Source organism: Mandrillus leucophaeus, unplaced genomic scaffold (genome assembly GCF_000951045.1).
Source record: "Mandrillus leucophaeus isolate KB7577 unplaced genomic scaffold, Mleu.le_1.0 Scaffold125, whole genome shotgun sequence".
NCBI classification, from domain to species: domain Eukaryota; kingdom Metazoa; phylum Chordata; class Mammalia; order Primates; family Cercopithecidae; genus Mandrillus; species Mandrillus leucophaeus.
In genome coordinates this window covers 2,221,383-2,237,426 of record NW_012100876.1, presented here as the reverse complement: position 1 = coordinate 2,237,426, position 16,044 = coordinate 2,221,383, and the positions used below count along the sequence as shown (strand labels likewise).

General features: G+C 56.9%; 1 protein-coding gene across 2 annotated transcripts in view; it reads left to right on the top strand.

Moving 5' to 3' along the window:
* Nucleotides 1-15,819, top strand: part of GNAO1 (guanine nucleotide binding protein (G protein), alpha activating activity polypeptide O) — a 166,592-nt gene extending 150,773 nt beyond the window's left edge. The window contains exons 7-9 of one of the 2 annotated variants that reach the window (XM_011971907.1): nt 9,828-9,981; nt 13,267-13,482; nt 14,498-15,819. In XM_011971907.1, the coding sequence (XP_011827297.1) occupies nt 9,828-9,981; nt 13,267-13,454 (342 nt within the window). In that variant the 3' untranslated portion in view covers nt 13,455-13,482; nt 14,498-15,819. Of the gene's footprint in view, nt 1-2,232; nt 6,628-9,827; nt 9,982-13,266; nt 13,483-14,497 lie in introns of those variants that run through there. The other variant, XM_011971908.1, reaches the window with a different exon arrangement.
* The last annotated feature ends 225 nt before the right edge of the window (nt 15,820-16,044 follow it).

Genomic DNA, 16,044 nt, shown 5'->3' with positions numbered 1-16,044 from the left:
AAGCTCCCCGCCTGTCTGCTCTTGCCTTTGGGGTTATGCCTGTAACTCACACGGGGCTGCTGCAAGATTCAAATCACAGAGCTTTGCAAGCAGCAGAGCCCTGGCCCCCTACATAGGGTGCTAGGGATGAGAGGCCAGCCCTGCCAGTGCTGTGGTGGGTTTACCTGACCATGGGGTGGGTGGGCAGCCAGGAAGGCAGCATGACCAGGGTCTCCTGAGGAGCTGCAGGGTGGCGGCCCTGGTCAGTGACCCCAGAGCGGTTACAGGGCCCCAGCATAGCCCGGGTGCCCATCAGTTCTTCTGAGATGGTGAGACCCTGACCAGAGAAGTGAGTGGGAGGAGAAGTGGGGCACCCTCAGCCCGACCTGCCCTGAAGCCTGGAGGGCACAGAGCAGGGGCCGACAGAGTCCCAGTGGGGCACCCCGGGGGCTTGGGGCCAGGCAAGCAGCACAGCTCTCCTACCTCCTACCTCCACCCATCCCCCATAATCAGACTGAGTGCCTGGCAGGCCAGTACCCAGGCATGTCCAGCTGTAGTTGAGTAGGGCTCAGCCTCCCTAGAAGCTCCCAGCGAGCTTCCTCTCTAGCCATAGTTGAGGGCCTGTGGATCCTGCCCTAGTGACCTGGGCTTGTGGCCTTTGGGGCAGTGGAAACAGGTGGGGTAGGTCAGTTACCAAGGCCAGTTTGGGGCTGAAGTGGGGAAGGAGGAGGGGACAAGGGAGGCTGAGTAGTCAGCTGCAGTCCTAGGACACTCCCCAACCTCCAGCCCAGATTGAGCAAAGAGCTGAGGCCTGGCAGACCCTCCAGGCTTTCTGCACAGCAGCCTACTCCAGCTTAGAGCTGCGGCTCTGAACTCCAGCTCCCCTCCCTGCTGCCCCCTCCACGGATTGTCACAGCCCTGCTTGTGCCTGGCAGGGATTCCTGGAGGCTGAGGGCCTTCAGTGCAAAGCTGGGGTCCTGTTCTTCTGCCCCTTCCCAAACTAGAAGCTTCTCTTCTAGACTCTCCTCTCCCTGTGTCTACCTGGGAACCAGCTCAATGTGGTGTCCCCGAGGAAGGTAGCATCTGAGCCAGGCGGTTGTTAATCCCCTGTGAGTGAACATCAGAAACAAGAAGTTTATAGGCTCCTCCTCCCACCTGGCCCAGCAGTGGCCGCAGGAGGTGATGTCAAAGCCTGCTCTGTGAACTCCTAAAGGCAAAGGCCCACCCACAGGGCATGCATCAGCCAGGGCTACCTACATGAGCCCACTGCCCTCAAACCTCCTTGCACGTGACCCACGGTAAGATGCAACATTTGCCTCAGGAGTCCATAAATGACTGGGCGTGGTGGCTCATGCCTGTAATCCCAGCACTTTGGGAGGCTGAGGTGGGCGGATCGCCTGAAGTCAGGAGTTCGAGAACAGCTTGGCCAACATGGCAAAACCCCATCTCTACTAAAAATACAAAAATTAGTCGGGCGTGGTAGCGCACACCTGTAATCCCAGCTACTTGGGAGGCTGAGGCTTGAGAATCACTTGAACCTGGGAGGCAAAGGTTGCAGAGAGCTTTGATCACGTCACTGCACTCCAGCCTGAGTGACAGAACAAGAACAAGATTCCATCTCCAAAAAAAGAAAAAGGAGACCATAAATGCATGTATAAAAGGAAAATGGAAGTTTCACAAACCAGTGCTCCCTTTAATACAAGTGATTGGCTGGACACAATGGCTCACACCTGTAATCCCAGCACTTTACGAGGCTGAGATGAGAGTATCACTTGAGCTTAGGAGTTCAGGACCAGCCTGGCCAACATAGTGAGATCCCATCTCTATTAAAAATAATAATAGTAATAATTAGCCAGGTGTGGTGGTACATGCCTGTAGTTCCAGCTACTCAGGAGGCTGAGAAGAGAGGATCAGTCACTTGAGCCCAGGAGGTGGAGGCTGCAGTGAGCCCTGATTGCACCACCACACTCCAGCTTGAGCAACAGAGCAAGACCCTATCTCAAAAAAAAAAAAATAGATAAATACAGGTGATATACTGAGAGACCTGATATTTTGTATCTTTCATGACTTTTACACTGTCCCACTGACTGGCTCCAGGACCCCCTATTGACTTTGCTGACCCCTCAGGTCCCCTCCATCAGGTTTTCCCTGTGCAGTTGTCTCTGTTGGCCACACAGGCCAGGCTGGGTTCGTCCACGCCAGGCAGTCCCATGGGCCTCTCGCCTCACCACACCTTGCCTGTTTGCTCTGCAGGCCCCAGCGCCTTCACAGAAGCTGTGGCTTACATCCAGGCCCAGTACGAGAGCAAGAACAAGTCAGCCCACAAGGAGATCTACACCCACGTCACCTGCGCCACGGACACCAACAACATCCAGTTTGTCTTTGACGCCGTGACGGACGTCATCATCGCCAAAAACCTGCGGGGCTGTGGACTCTACTGAGCCTGGGCACCCTGCCCGGCACCCTGGTCCTGCCTGGCCTGCCGCCCCCCTCCCCTGGAACCAGGCTCCACCACTCTCAGACCACTCTTTGCACTTGAGGAAGAAGACCCCAGAGGCTGGCACCAAGGGAGGGAGGAGGGAGCATCCTCCACCTGCACCCCCCAAAAGAACTCGTGGTAACGCATGGGCGGGGCGGGGCCGCTGAGTGCATGCTGCAAGGCCAGGAGACTCCGCCGCTCAGAGCCTCTGCGTCATCTCAGTGCTTTATCGGGAAGCTGTGGGGGCAGGGCAGGGCCGCCGTGTGGCCCAGATGGGCACACCCTGCACCTGATGTCTCACTGGAAGCCTCAGTGTCCTCCTGTCATCTTGCACGGTGCAGTGGCGCAGACAGCCCTGCAGCAGGGTGCTGGCAGGGCGGGGTCATAGGAGCCATCCTTCCGCTGTGCCTGGGGTCTCTGGTGGGGGGCAGTTCCGTCAACGAAAGCCAGGGTGGGACCAGGTCAACTTGGTATGGGTGGGAGGACTCAGGCCTTGGCGATGGCCTCCGTCTCCCTGCTCCCTCCCCTGGGTCTCAGCCCTTCCTTCTCTGGGTCGTCCTCACTTGCCTTTGCTCTCCCAGAGAACCCCCATCCCTGACTCCTCTGAGTTCTGGAAATGCTTCTTGAGACTGACTTATGGCTCAGATAGATGGTTGGGGGGAGGGGAAGAGGGAGAGGTGGGAGGCACGGGGGAGTTAGGTGGAGGCTCCTGTGTTGCCTGGGCTGGGGCCTCCCGCCCAGTCCTTGCAGGCCCAAGGGTGACCCATTTCCTTTTTCCAGTCACCAGGAGCTCGGGTGGTCACTCTGAGGTGTGAATAGATATGTTTTTTCTTCAGTCCACACTGAATTCAACTCAAACCAGCAAAGGCCTTCGGGCTGGGGATTCTGTAGCTGCAGAGGTCTGGGCGGGGCAGGCAGGGGGGTATGGTGTGCAGCCAGTGCCCTGCCTCACTGTCTTGGTGAAGAAATCAGGGAGTTTGTCCGCAGCCGTTGGTGTCTTCTCAGCCCCTGGGGATAGAGGACAGCAGGGGACGGAGCTGACACCCTGGAGTATTTGGGCCCAGGCCAGCACAAACACACTCCCCTGTCCCCCACTCTAAAGGGAGAGTCCTAGGACCCCTTAGAGGAGGCCTCACTGCCCAGATCCCTGAGCAGAAGAGGGCGGGGTAGCTTCTCCTGGGGACGCAGGTCTGGCTGGCCTTGGGCAGCCAACACACCTCTCCCACTCCAAGATGCCTCCAGGTGGCTGAGGCCACCGCCCACACCCAGGCCAGTCGTGTGCTTGTACAGCAGGCTGTGCCTGGGGACATAGATGTGCCATGGAGGGAGGAGGGTACCCCCTACAGGCCTCTGCCTCCCTCCTCAAGCCCTCTGTTCTCCCTGCCCCGACTCTGGACACTGCTTAGTCCCTGGCCAGGCAGGGCCCCTGGGTTTCCACTTGCAGCCCCCGGCCTGCCCCAGAGCCAGGAAGCGCCAGTGCCAACAGCTCTGGACTTGTTGGACCCACAGGCACAGCTCTCAGTGGGGCCCAGGAGACCCAGGGACCTTCCATAGTGCCAAATGCCTGCAGGGACCAGTGCCTGGGGAGCCTCTGGCAGCCAGGCTGCGGGAGTCCCCCATCAGACCAAGTCCATTCTGTTTTGTGCACCTCGGTCATGTTTTGGACCTTGCACCAGGTGCTGGGGCATGGCAGAGGACAGGCCTTGGGAACCCAGTGTCCTACCATGGACATTGGGCAGCTAAGCGATCCTGCCCAATATGGAAGACATGGCAGTTATTTCTCAGCAGCACCACCCTGGGTGAGGCCGGCTGTGCCCCTAACTCTGCTCCAAACTGTAACCCCAGGCTCAGAAGCAGCCGGCAAAAGGGGGATGCTGGCCACGCTCCACCTCTAAGGCCATCACCCTGGAGGTGGAAGTCACTGGGCTGAAGGGCTCTCCATATCCCCCAGCAACCTCCCTCAGACCACAGTGGCCAGAGCACCAGGCTGGGTCCAGGCTCCTGATCCAGGCCTTCCCTGTCTATAGAATTGGGGCTGGAGGAGTGGGTGCTCAGGCCTTCCCGCCGTCCATCCCCGGCCTGCCTTTCTCTTCCCTTGGATGCTCCAGCGTCCTCAGTTTCTTGCACTGCTCTCAATCCTCCCACCCTGGCCTGGGGGGTCCTTGGCCCTCAGGGGTATCCAGGGAGAAATTATCTCCCTGTGCGTGACGCCTGTCATCCATGTCGTAACCGGTGGCTCCACCTTGTGGGTGGCGACTGAGGGTGACAGATAAGATTTGGCTCCGTCGTGGATGTGGATGTGGGAGGAATGTTGTGAGTGACCAGACATGGGTGCGTTTCTAATCCACAGTGTCCTGTGTGTGCCCTGAGGGGCCATGCTAACCTCTCCGATGGCTCGGATTTAGCAGGCCAAGCAGAAACTGATTTCTACAAAGAACGTCTTTGCCAAACTCATGAAAATTATGCCTGCCACTTTCATGCCTATGGGCCAGTTTTGTGACCTGCGCCACTGGCAATCATAAGAACCAGGTCTTGGCCTTCCCTCTGAGCACCAATAGAGGTCCCCAAGGCTCTCTGGCCTGAGTAGGGCATGGGGTCTGCCCAGCCCCAAGCAGAGAGCACAACCTGGGCCCCTGGCCAACAGCTTTGGCATTCTGGGTTCCATGGGGACCCTGGAGCTCAGGCAGAAGACCACCATGCCTGCTGCCAGGACGCGGCTGTCTGCCAGGCCCTCCCCACAGCCCAGCTCCCGCTGGCAGGAACTGAAGGCATCCCTGCCCTCCATGGTCTGCACTGGTCTTCCCTGAGTGTTCTTAGGAGCAGAGGCAGCCCCGGGTTCCCACCTGCAAGCCCTGTCACTAAGCTGTCTACAAACCCCAACAGGGAAGACCCCGGGGTGGTCTCACCCACGCCCTTCCCTTTGGCCAACATGAGTCCTGCAGTGGGGAGCTTAGCCCCTGCTCCCACCTAACACTCTACAGTTAGCACCCAGGGGTTGATTCTGGAAGTTCTTCCTTTTTCTAGCCTGCATCCTTCCTGGTCACCCCCTTTATTTCTCAGTCTGACCTGGTACACTCTTGGCAAGTAAGTTCCCTGCAGTCCCAGGTGGATATTTAATGAGCACGCCGACTGTTTCCTCCAAGTCAGCGAGTGGCCTGCCCTCCCCCTTTTCAAGAAGTCTGGGGCACAGAGCCTCCTCTGGCTGCCTCTTCTCTTCTCTGAGCCTCTGGGAGCCTTCAGGCACAACCTGGCAGTTCTTAGGAGCCGAGACCTGAGGCTCCAGCTCCCCGGCCACCAGAGATTCAGTGTGCAGTGCTGAAGGCAGTCACCCTCAAGCAGTTCCTGCTGTCAGGCTGCAAGCCTAGAGTGCAGGATCCCAGCAGCCCAGGGAACAGGACCGGGGCGTGAGCTGCTGCCGTGGGGTCTGTGGTAGGGCTCCCCATCTCCCACCCCTCAGCAAGAAGAGTCCTGAGCCCACCCTGCCCAGAGAGGAGCTGGGGCCTCCAGACAGACCCCACTCCAGCCAGATGAAGGCCCCTGTCAAAAAAGAGGCAGGCGGGGGGGAGAGCAGAAAGAATGACCCCGAATCCAAACTCCTGGATCCCCTTCTTGAGAGAGGGGCTCCCCCTGGAAGAGAAGCTCTCATCCCCAGGCCCAGTGCAGCAAGACCACAGCAGAGACCCACCGCCCTTCCTGGCAGAGCCAGCAGCTCCGAGGCACCACTCCTCTCCTCCCTTCCCTCCCCACTCTCCCCTCCCTTTCCCTCCCCTCCACACCCACCCTGTTACTCCCACAGCTCTGGGCAGCCAGGCCCTCCCCTCCTGCTTCCTGATCTTCTCTACTCCTCTGGTTCTGACCCATCCCTTGGCTCTGCTGGCCATCCCTCACCCTACCCCTGCTGAGTACCTTCTGCCTCCCCACGCACCCCCCTTCCCCGTCTAGGCCAGGTGGGCTCAGGCGTCCCAGGCCCTCCTTAGAAAAGCCGTCTCTCTCAAGTGCAGTGGTCCCACCTCCCCACCCCGTCGCTGCCGCCCACCCCGTATTAACTGTAATTTTGTAAGAAGAGTGACTTGTTGGTTTAATAAATCTCTAGTTATTGTAATAATTTATTGGCTGCCATAATGTATTTATTAGTCGCCTACCGTTAATAAACAGTGCCCGCTTTCCTAGCATGAGTGTGATGTGTTGTCAGGGCCCAGGGAGCTCCTGCCAGGTGCACTTGCACGATGTGTGTCCTCGGGCCCTGCCCCATCCTGGTCCCAGGACTGCGGGCAGCCTGGCGGAGCGGGCACACTCCTGCTGGGGACAGAGAATCAGGGCGACTGGGCACCCTGCCCTCCTGTCAGGATCACCATCTGGTAGGAGGCTGCTCCATTGCTGCACTGCGCCGAGCCACCTTCCTGTCCTGGAGAGGTTGGTGCCCACCTGGACACTGCTGTGGGTGACGCAGCAGTGGCCATGGTTGTGCTGGCACCGCTTCCTGCTGCTCCTGGGCCTCCACTGCAGCCTGGGGCAGGTGGAGGTCTCAGGGGTTGGCTGTCGGCCATCTGTGACCTCTGGCTTCTTTCTCTTTTCTCAAATGGTGGTATCTCTTCTTTGAATGTAGCCCGGCATCTGCTTCCTCCGGGGAGCTTGTGAGGATGAGCTGTGCTCTCAGCTCCTTGGCAATGGGCTCCACGCAGCGTGCCAAGGGAGGGCAGTCAGGCCTGGGGGGCTGGCAGGGGTCTCAGTGCCGGCGCCTCCCCTGCCCTACAGGATCTCCCCTCCTCACTGCCCTCCCCAAGTCTCCAGGATCAGCCACTTTTTGGGGCTCCCTCCAAGGCCCTCTCCCCATAAAAACAGGCTTGGTTATGCCTGTCCTCTGCTCCCCAAGTCCTCCCCTGCGCTGCCACTCCTGGGACCACAGACTGTGCGTCATCTTTCTCCAGCTGGACTCTGAGCTCTCAGAGAGCAGGAGCCTAACGTGGTCATTCTTATATCCTCGGGGCAGCCCAGCAGAGAGCCCTGCACGTAGATGCCAGGCAGTACTGACCGGAAGAGTGAGTGCATGTGAGTCATGCTCTGTGGCCCTGAGGCGTAGGGCTGTGGCGGGGGCTCAGCCTTAACCAGTGGAACTGTGGAACCTGAATGAGCCGGCTTTGATTTCCCCTCCACACCTAAGCTCAGTGGCCAAGGGGGCACAGTCCCCACTCCCAGCTCAGGTCACTCTAGTGGCTGCTCCTGGCAGTGCCTGGGCAGATGTGCAATGGAGGAGGGAGCTTGGCTCTGGCTGTGGGTTTCCAGCTCTTTGTTACGCAGCTGCAGGCCAAGGTGGCTCCGTGGAGTGGGGAGCGTGTCCCTGTGGAATCACTGGGGTCTCAGAACCTCACCACTCTGGCCTCATATGCGGCTCAATGAACTTGAGTGTGGACGGCCCGAGGCCCTGGACACAGGTTCACTGGGCCTCCCAGAAGCCTCCGGTTGCCCTTTTCTGAACAGACCCCAATGAGGTGGCTCAGGGCAAGCGAGATCTGCTTCTTCCCGGTGGGATCACACAGATGGCAGGAAAATGCTCCTGGGGACTGAGAATGAAATTGACTGAGGATGGGAGAGTGATGAGATCATGTGAGTTTACTGAGTCTGTTCAGCAGAATGAAAGGCCGGTGCCATGTACTACAGCTCCTGGGGCTGGGGAATAAAGCCATGCCAGCTGTCCAGGTGCCCCTGAGAGGCAGCTGAGAACTCTGCCCCTCTACCTACCAACTTCAGCCAATAAGAACCAGGGGCTGGGGCTGGCCGCCTTTACAGGTCATGGTAGAATGATGCAGGCATCGGGGAGATACCGAAGGGAGGACTGGCTGTGAGATGCGCGGAGCCCGCCATGCTGCTGTTAGTATTGATTCCTCGAAAGCCCCACAGCCTGATACGGACTGGAGAGACCCATTGCATAAGTTCTGGATCTGGCCCAGCTGTGTCACCGTGGTGTCCCCTCAGGCAGGATGAGGTTAAGTGACATGAGGCAGGGAGAGCGCTGGCACAGCATGGTCCTCGGTGACTGGTGTGGTCACTTCATCTTCGTCACCCTCCTTCTGCTCAGAGGGGGACGGTGCAGCAGTGGAACCAGCAATTCCTCAGCACCCACAGTGTGCTTATCCCTGGGGGAGACCATCTCCCCGTAGATGCCCAGTGGCATCTACGCCAGCTCTCTTCTTTTTCCTGTTACTTGTGTCACTCTTCTTATTTCAGAGGTAGAGTTTAGCCTGGGTCACCTCTGAGCTTTAGATCCAGGGAGCTGGGTTTACAGTGGGCAAGTTTCCAGGACTAGGACAGGGTTCTTGGGGAAAATAAGGGGAACTGTCCCTTCCTCCACCTCCCTGTGCAGGAATGGATTCAGTCACAGAGACTAAGATGCCCTGCGTACTGCTGAGAAACAGACTACCCAAGTGAATGTGCTCAGGGTCCCAAAGCAGAGTTTTTGCCCAGGGCAGAAGGCTGGCCCCTCGGTTCGGCTTCTTTGGGGTGCCCATCATGTTCATCCATTTGCTAAACAGGCTCCTGTGTGCAGGGCAGCCCTCCACATCTGCCTTGCTTAGAACACCATGCAGTGTCAGATGCGGCTGAGGAGGACCCAGCCAGAGGAGGTGCGGCCAGTCCCCCAGGCACTCCTGGAGGTAGCCCTGCCAGGAGCCTCTCCCCTGAGTGGTGGCCCCCAGGAGGCTGGCAGGACATGGCATGCCTTCCCCTCAGGCCACGGGAAGGGCCTGGAGTCTCTCACCACTCCCAGAGGACATCCCCCCACCCAGGATGGGCCCAGGAGGAGAGGTCTAGGCAGGAAGGGCCAAAGCCCAGCTCTCCGGCTCCAGTCCAGACTCCACCACCCCCAACACACACACACAGAGGCACACACACAGGCGCACACACACTCAGGCACATGGATGCACAGGCATGCACACACAGGTGCACACACATAGGCACACATGCACACGTGCACACACAGGCACACATAACAGGTACACGCACACACACACACACAGGCACACAGGCGCATGCACACACACGGCCACACACACGTGTGCTGGGAGACCTTTGCATAGCTGGGAACTCTGCAGTGGGGACAGCCTGGGTCACCCTGTCCTCAGCCTCCCCAGAGAGCCATGGCTGGTGCCCAGTCCAGTCTCTGCCTCTGGCCCCAACATGACAGGTTCTCTGGAAGCAGGGAATGAGATGTGCTGTGAGGTGTGACTGATTCAGGTTCCATCTGGCAGCCTCTCGGAGGAGCTGCCGAGTAGCCCAGTCCCTCTCTGTCAAGCCTAATTCTCTCCTTCTCTTTCCCTGTCTCTGTGTCTCCCTCCCGCTGTCTGTCCTCTCTCCTCCCTTCCTGCGGCCGCAGAACCGCATGCACGAGTCTCTCATGCTCTTCGACTCCATCTGTAACAACAAGTTCTTCATCGATACCTCCATCATTCTCTTCCTCAACAAGAAAGATCTATTTGGCGAGAAGATCAAGAAGTCGCCTTTGACCATCTGCTTTCCTGAATACACAGGTGGGTGCCAGGCAGTCCTGTGCAGGGGGAAGCCCGCCCCTGACAGGGACCCATGGCTCAGAGAACAGGCTGCGCTGCTGGGGCTAGCTGGCGAGCGGGACCCATTGCAGGAGTCTGGTGGGGCGCAAAAGAAAAACAGCGCTGTGCCACCAGGTTTGGGCTTCCCAGGACACAGCCCTCAGCGTGGTGAGAATGGCCCCTCCTAAGATATATGTGGTAGGACCCAGTCACTCAGGAGTGACATTGTGGGGAGCAGGGGGCAGGACGGGATCACAGGCTTCCCCCTTCCTTCTGGTCACCCTCTAGGAGAGATCTCAGGATAGCCTCCTGTAATCTCAGCAGTGGCCTCCCCTCACCCCTGCCCAGGGCCACGCAGCACCTTTGCATGAAACCAAAAGGTGGACACGTGGCTTGTGAGCAGGGCGTGGGCCGCCTCTTGGCCCCACCTGCTTTCTCTGCTCTCTGTTTCGGTGCCCAGAACATGCTTCATCTCTGTGCAGCCGCCCAGCCAGACCACTCCACCCGTCCCACATTGTGCCCGCCTTCCCTCCCCAACCCCAGCCCCATCGCACCTCCTCTCTCCCCTTCTTCCTCCGCCCCTGGTCTTTGCCCCAAATCCAACCACTCCAGCTATCTGCAAGCCTCCTCCATCCTTGCCTCAGTTTCTTCTGACTTCTCTGGGGCTTTCTTCTTGCTCTCAGGGGAATGTATCACAGACCTCCCCACCCCCCTAAATGAAGCTCTTTCCAAATGGATGATGAGGGAGGGTGGCTTCTGTGGGATGGGCCAGCTCTGGGCTGCTGCTAATGCCTAAAAGCAGCATTGATGGGATGCCAGAGCCCAGCCCTGGTCCCTCTAGGGGCTGGGAAGCTTCCAGAGGTCCCTGGGGTAGGAGTCGCCTTTGCAGGCTGCAGAGTGTGGAGGGCCAGCACCCTGCCATGGAGCAGGAGGTGTCCTGTCATCCGCCAGGTCAGGGCATAGGTTGGCTCGGCCAAGAACCCATGTTCTGACAGCCCCGGAGTAAGACTTTGGGCTCAGTCCCAGGGCCACATGGGTCCCCAAGCCCAGCCACAGGGCGCCCACATCCAGCATAGGTCGATGCCCGTCTCCCCTCCCTTCCCCACAGCTGGGAGCAGTGTGTGAAGAAGGGCTGTCAGCTGGTTCTGAGCACAAACCGTGTCCTCACTGACAGTCCATGCTGATGTGAATTTGCAAGGTGGTTCTTGCTCTTCCCAAGGTGCAGAGTGGGAGGTGGGGCCAGGAACTATGTGCTGCACTCAAGGCTCTCGAACAAAGAAAGACATAGGGCAGGCAGCCCAGGTGGCCTCTGCAGCCAGACCACCTGCAGCTCAGCAAGTTGCTCAGTCACCTGTGCCTCATTCTAATCTGGTCAACACAATGGATAATCATGCCCAGCCCAAGGGTGACTGGAGGCACAGCTGCTTGGTGCCAGGTCTACAGAAGCGCTGGCTGTGGCTGCCATTGGTATTATTCAGAGGATGGAAACTAGGGGAGGGGGAACTGGCCACGGAGAAGGTGCCCTCTGCAGGATGGAGTGAGGGCAGGAGGCACAAGACAAGCCCCGAAAGGCCAGCCCCAGGTGGCCCTTAGGCAGAGCCAGGCTGTAGCCCACTCTGGGCAGCCACTGCTGACCTCTCCTGGCCAAAACAATGGAGTCCAGCAGGCCCCCGCCGGCCAGGGCTACCCTCAGAGACAGGCCCAACCCTACGGCTCTTTCTTGTCCAGTGTCCCACTGGGGCCCGACTTGGGAGTGGCCATTCTCACTGCTGTGGAGTGCAAGCACTAGATGCCCCCGCAAAGGGCAGTCGGAACCTGGGAAACATGAGTTCTCCAGGGCCTTCAGAGGGATCCAGTTTGAATTCAGATATCATGGATGACAGATGGTCACCAGTGCAGTGGCCCCATGGAGCACAAGCCTGTGAGGGCACAAAACAAGCAGCACGGGTGGGATGGGAGGTGACGTGTGGGCCACCGTGGCCGGGTGGCAGCAGGGCTGTGTGAGTACGCTGGGCTCGGCAGACACAGGGAAGGCACGAGGCATTCCTCCCACCTGGACGGCTGTATGTGGCAACCTTCCACCCTGGGCTGTGCCCGGTTCGGCTCTCTCCAGACAGGAAGCTCCTGGGCAGGGTCCACACGGGCTGCTTTGTCCAATCCTTAACAGCTGTGCTGGGCTTGGCATCTCTGCACCAGCGAATCAAGGATGAGGCTTGGCCCTGTGGGTCCAGGCACTCCTACTGGGCTGCCCAGAGCTGGTCTCTGCCATGATAACCCACCCAAGGATGCCCCCACCTCCTGCCCCTTGCCCCTTGTACACCCAAGGAATTGGTGGGGACAGAGGGCCCCCAGTTGGCACATACATGCTGATGTCCCCTTAAACTTCCCACCTTGGGGACATCGATGCCCCCATGTCCTGGCCACTCGCTCAAGAACCACGACTACTACTGATATGCTGCCAGCCCTGCCGAGTGGCCTCTTAAAGGAAACCAATGAGGAAGGAGCACAGGTCCCTCTGAGTGCCACTACCTTCCTGGGTAGGCCCTCTCCAGACTTTGTTTTCCTGGTTTGTTAGAATCAGCAGGATTGGTTTAGACCATGGGGCGGTGCCTCAATTTGCTCATCTAGGAAGCAAAAGGGATTATTTGTGGCCATTGCTCTCCCAGGCGGGCTCCCGGGTGGATTTTGGTGTGAAAACAGTAAAGGATCTTGCAAAGTCCAAAGCCGGGCAAATGCTCGCCTGTGTGTGGTTGGTGCAAAAGTAATTGCAGTTTTGCTATGAAAAGTAATGGCAAGGCCGAGCGTGGTGGCTCACGTCTGTAATCCCAGCACTTTGGGAGGCCGAGGCAGGTGGATCACCTGAGGTCAGGAGTTTGAGACCAACCTGGCCAACACGGTGAAACCTCGTCTCTACTAAAAATACAAATATTAGCTGGGCGTGGTGGCAGGCACCTGTAGTCCCAGCTACTCGGGAGGCTGAGGCAGGAGAATCACTTGAACCTAGGAGGCAGCGGTTGCAGTGAGCTGAGATAGCGCCATTGCACTCCACCCTGGGCAGTAAGAGCAAAACTTCGTCTGAAAAAAAAAAAAATGTTATTTAATTTAAAATGCAACTACGGCTTGGAACTGCCCAGCAGTTCTTACTGCTGCCTTCCTCTCATCCCACTTCCTGGGACACGCCACAACCCACTTCTTGTCTTCATGTCCCCAGCCCTGTCCACCCACAGTGCTCACCAGGGCCTCTCCCTGTTCTGTGTCTTGTTACAGGCCCCAATACCTATGAAGATGCAGCCGCCTACATCCAAGCACAATTTGAAAGCAAAAACCGCTCACCCAACAAAGAAATATATTGTCACATGACTTGTGCCACAGACACGAATAATATCCAGGTGGTGTTCGACGCCGTCACCGACATCATCATTGCCAACAACCTCCGGGGCTGCGGCTTGTACTGACCTCTTGTCCTGTATAGCAACCTATTTGGTAATGATTCCAGCACCTACAGAACAGCTTGCGTGCGCGCGCACACACACACACACACACACACACACACACACCACTAACAAATGCAAGTTGGTAAATAAACTTTAAAGAGGCATAACAAAACCTTATATATATATACAAATATATATTTAAAAAATCTTTTTAGTTTGTACTAGAAAGAGCTGCAGACAGAACTGACCACCATCCCATAGCTCATGGAGGTTTTCCTGGGACGGCACGTGAGCATGCACGTGTGTTTGTGTACACACACTCACACATGTCCAGACGGGAGCTTGGTTTGGGAGTCCCTCTTTTTGAGGATAGCCCCGGGGTGTTCCTCTCTGATCCCCGTTTCTGAGAGCAGGGGAATGGCAGAACAGCCCTGGCCTTGGCCCAGCCAGCTCTCTGTGTTCCGCCCTCGGAACCTCTGCGCCCTCAGTTCCGTCCTGCTCTTGGCAAATTCCAGACCCTTTCAGAAATGGCCAGCGCCCTAAGCCTCTCCTTACTTTACACTCTCAACAACAGAACAATTTAAGGATGCTTCTCTTTCGGGTGGTGGTGGTTGTTAATTTCAGGAATTTAGAAGAATCATTGCTCCGACCAATCCACTGTCTCCTGAGTTTTCTTTATTCATGTTAAGATGGCAAGAATCAGAGAACAGGGAGACTTGGTGTGCTTTCTAAAAGCAGCTGACAGGAGGGGACCCACGTTCACCTGCAGAGTTGAAGCCAGCCCAGCTCCAAGAGGGCACATGGGAAGGCGGGGAGCGAGGGGAACAGGCGTGGCCTGGGGAGGGCCGGACTTGTGGGCCTGACCCGAGTCAGGGTCCCAGGGGGGCCAGGCTTCCCCAGGCGCTGGGGATGGGCTTCACTGGGGTTCCAGACCCCTCGTGCTGCTGCTCCATCTCGCCCCACCCCAGCATTAGTCAAAATGTTCTAGGGTTTTTTGGTTGGTTGGTTGGTTCTTAAAATCAAAGAAAATGGTCAGACTGGACCCCTTATCTCTCTCTCTACAGACTGCTTCATGGACTCTTTGCTGTTGACGTTGATCTCCTGGTAGCATGACCTTTTGGCCTTTGTAAGACACACAGCCTTTCTGTATCAAGCCCCTGTCTAACCTACGACCCCAGAGTGACTGACGGCTGTGTATTTCTGTAGAATGCTGTAGAATCCGGTTTTAGTTGAGTCTTCACATTTAGAATTTGAAAGGAAAAAAAAGAACATTTCTCATGTGCTTTGTAGCTTAAAAAAAAAAAAGGAAAACTCACCATTTCATCCATATTTCTTTCTTTTTCTTGCAAAACAAACATACCCGTCTGCACCCACGCCGGCCCCCGTCCCACCTCGCGGCGCAGCCCTGGCGCTCCTGCTGGGGGGCAGGGCCCATCTGCCGCCTGGGGTCCCGGTGCGGTGCACCGATCCGAGGAGTGTGCTCAGGCCGGGCTTTCCAGAAGGCCACAGGCCCCTGCAAACCCTGCTGCCTGCCGGCCGCCCAGACACCACAGACGCCACCTCGCGGCCCTAAGCCACTCCCGCCACACGCTTACTCCAGGTTTGTATAGAAAAAGCACAGCTCTCACTGGCCAGTAGCTGCCAAAAAGAACACCCATCGTATATGGAAATCCAGCCCCATAGAAAACAATCTGCCCACCAACCCCCTTTCTACAGATAGCCTTTGTGGGGTTTTTTGGGTTCTTTTTTTTTTTTTTTGTCCTGCTGAGTACTATGTATTACACCCCCCAATCCAAGATCAGTTTTCCTAGTCTTTGGGAAACGGGTTGTGGTTTTTTTCCTTTGCTGTGTTGGATTTCCGGTCCCGGCTGACACCCCCCTTCGTGTGTGCGCCCCTCCCTACCTCTGCCTTTGTTTCGGTGCCCTGTGTCCGCTCTCTCATGTGGGGATGTTTGTGCTGCAGACAAAAAGAACAAAAAAAAATTTTTAAATACCACAAGATGGAAAAAAAAACACAAAAAAATTTAAAAAGATGGAATGTAGTGTTTACATTAAAGCCACCGTTTTCATGACCAATCCTATGTCATTTCTACTTTGACTAATATCCAAACCCCAAACCTCTTCACAGTTTCACTTTTAAGACTTAATCTTTGCTGAAGAAGACCAGTCACAGCCATTTCAAATAAAGAGGAGGCAAAAAGACAAAACACACAAAAAATAAAAATAAAAAAAAAAAAGGAAAAAAGAAAAAAAAGCCCACGGGTCTTTGTAAGCCTTTCTATTCCCAATCGGTGAGGTTTCTGTGATATCTTACACACTGCCAGTCTACTTCTCTGACTAATGGAAAATTCCTGTGTAGCTCAATAAAAGAGAATGTTTGTCTGTACTCCTGAGTCTCACCCTGTGCCTTCCAACAATGGTTATTTGGGGTGGGCTTCATTCTGGCAGGAGAGGGAAGGAGGGACTCGGCCACACACGCTGGCAGGCCGGCAGTTAGGAGTCCCCGACAGGACCTTCCCATCCCCAGGGCCGTCACTGGGGCCCCAGCTCAGAGCACAGTTGACGCAACCACTGCCCAGTGCCACCTGGGAATGAGGGCAGGGGAGCTGCC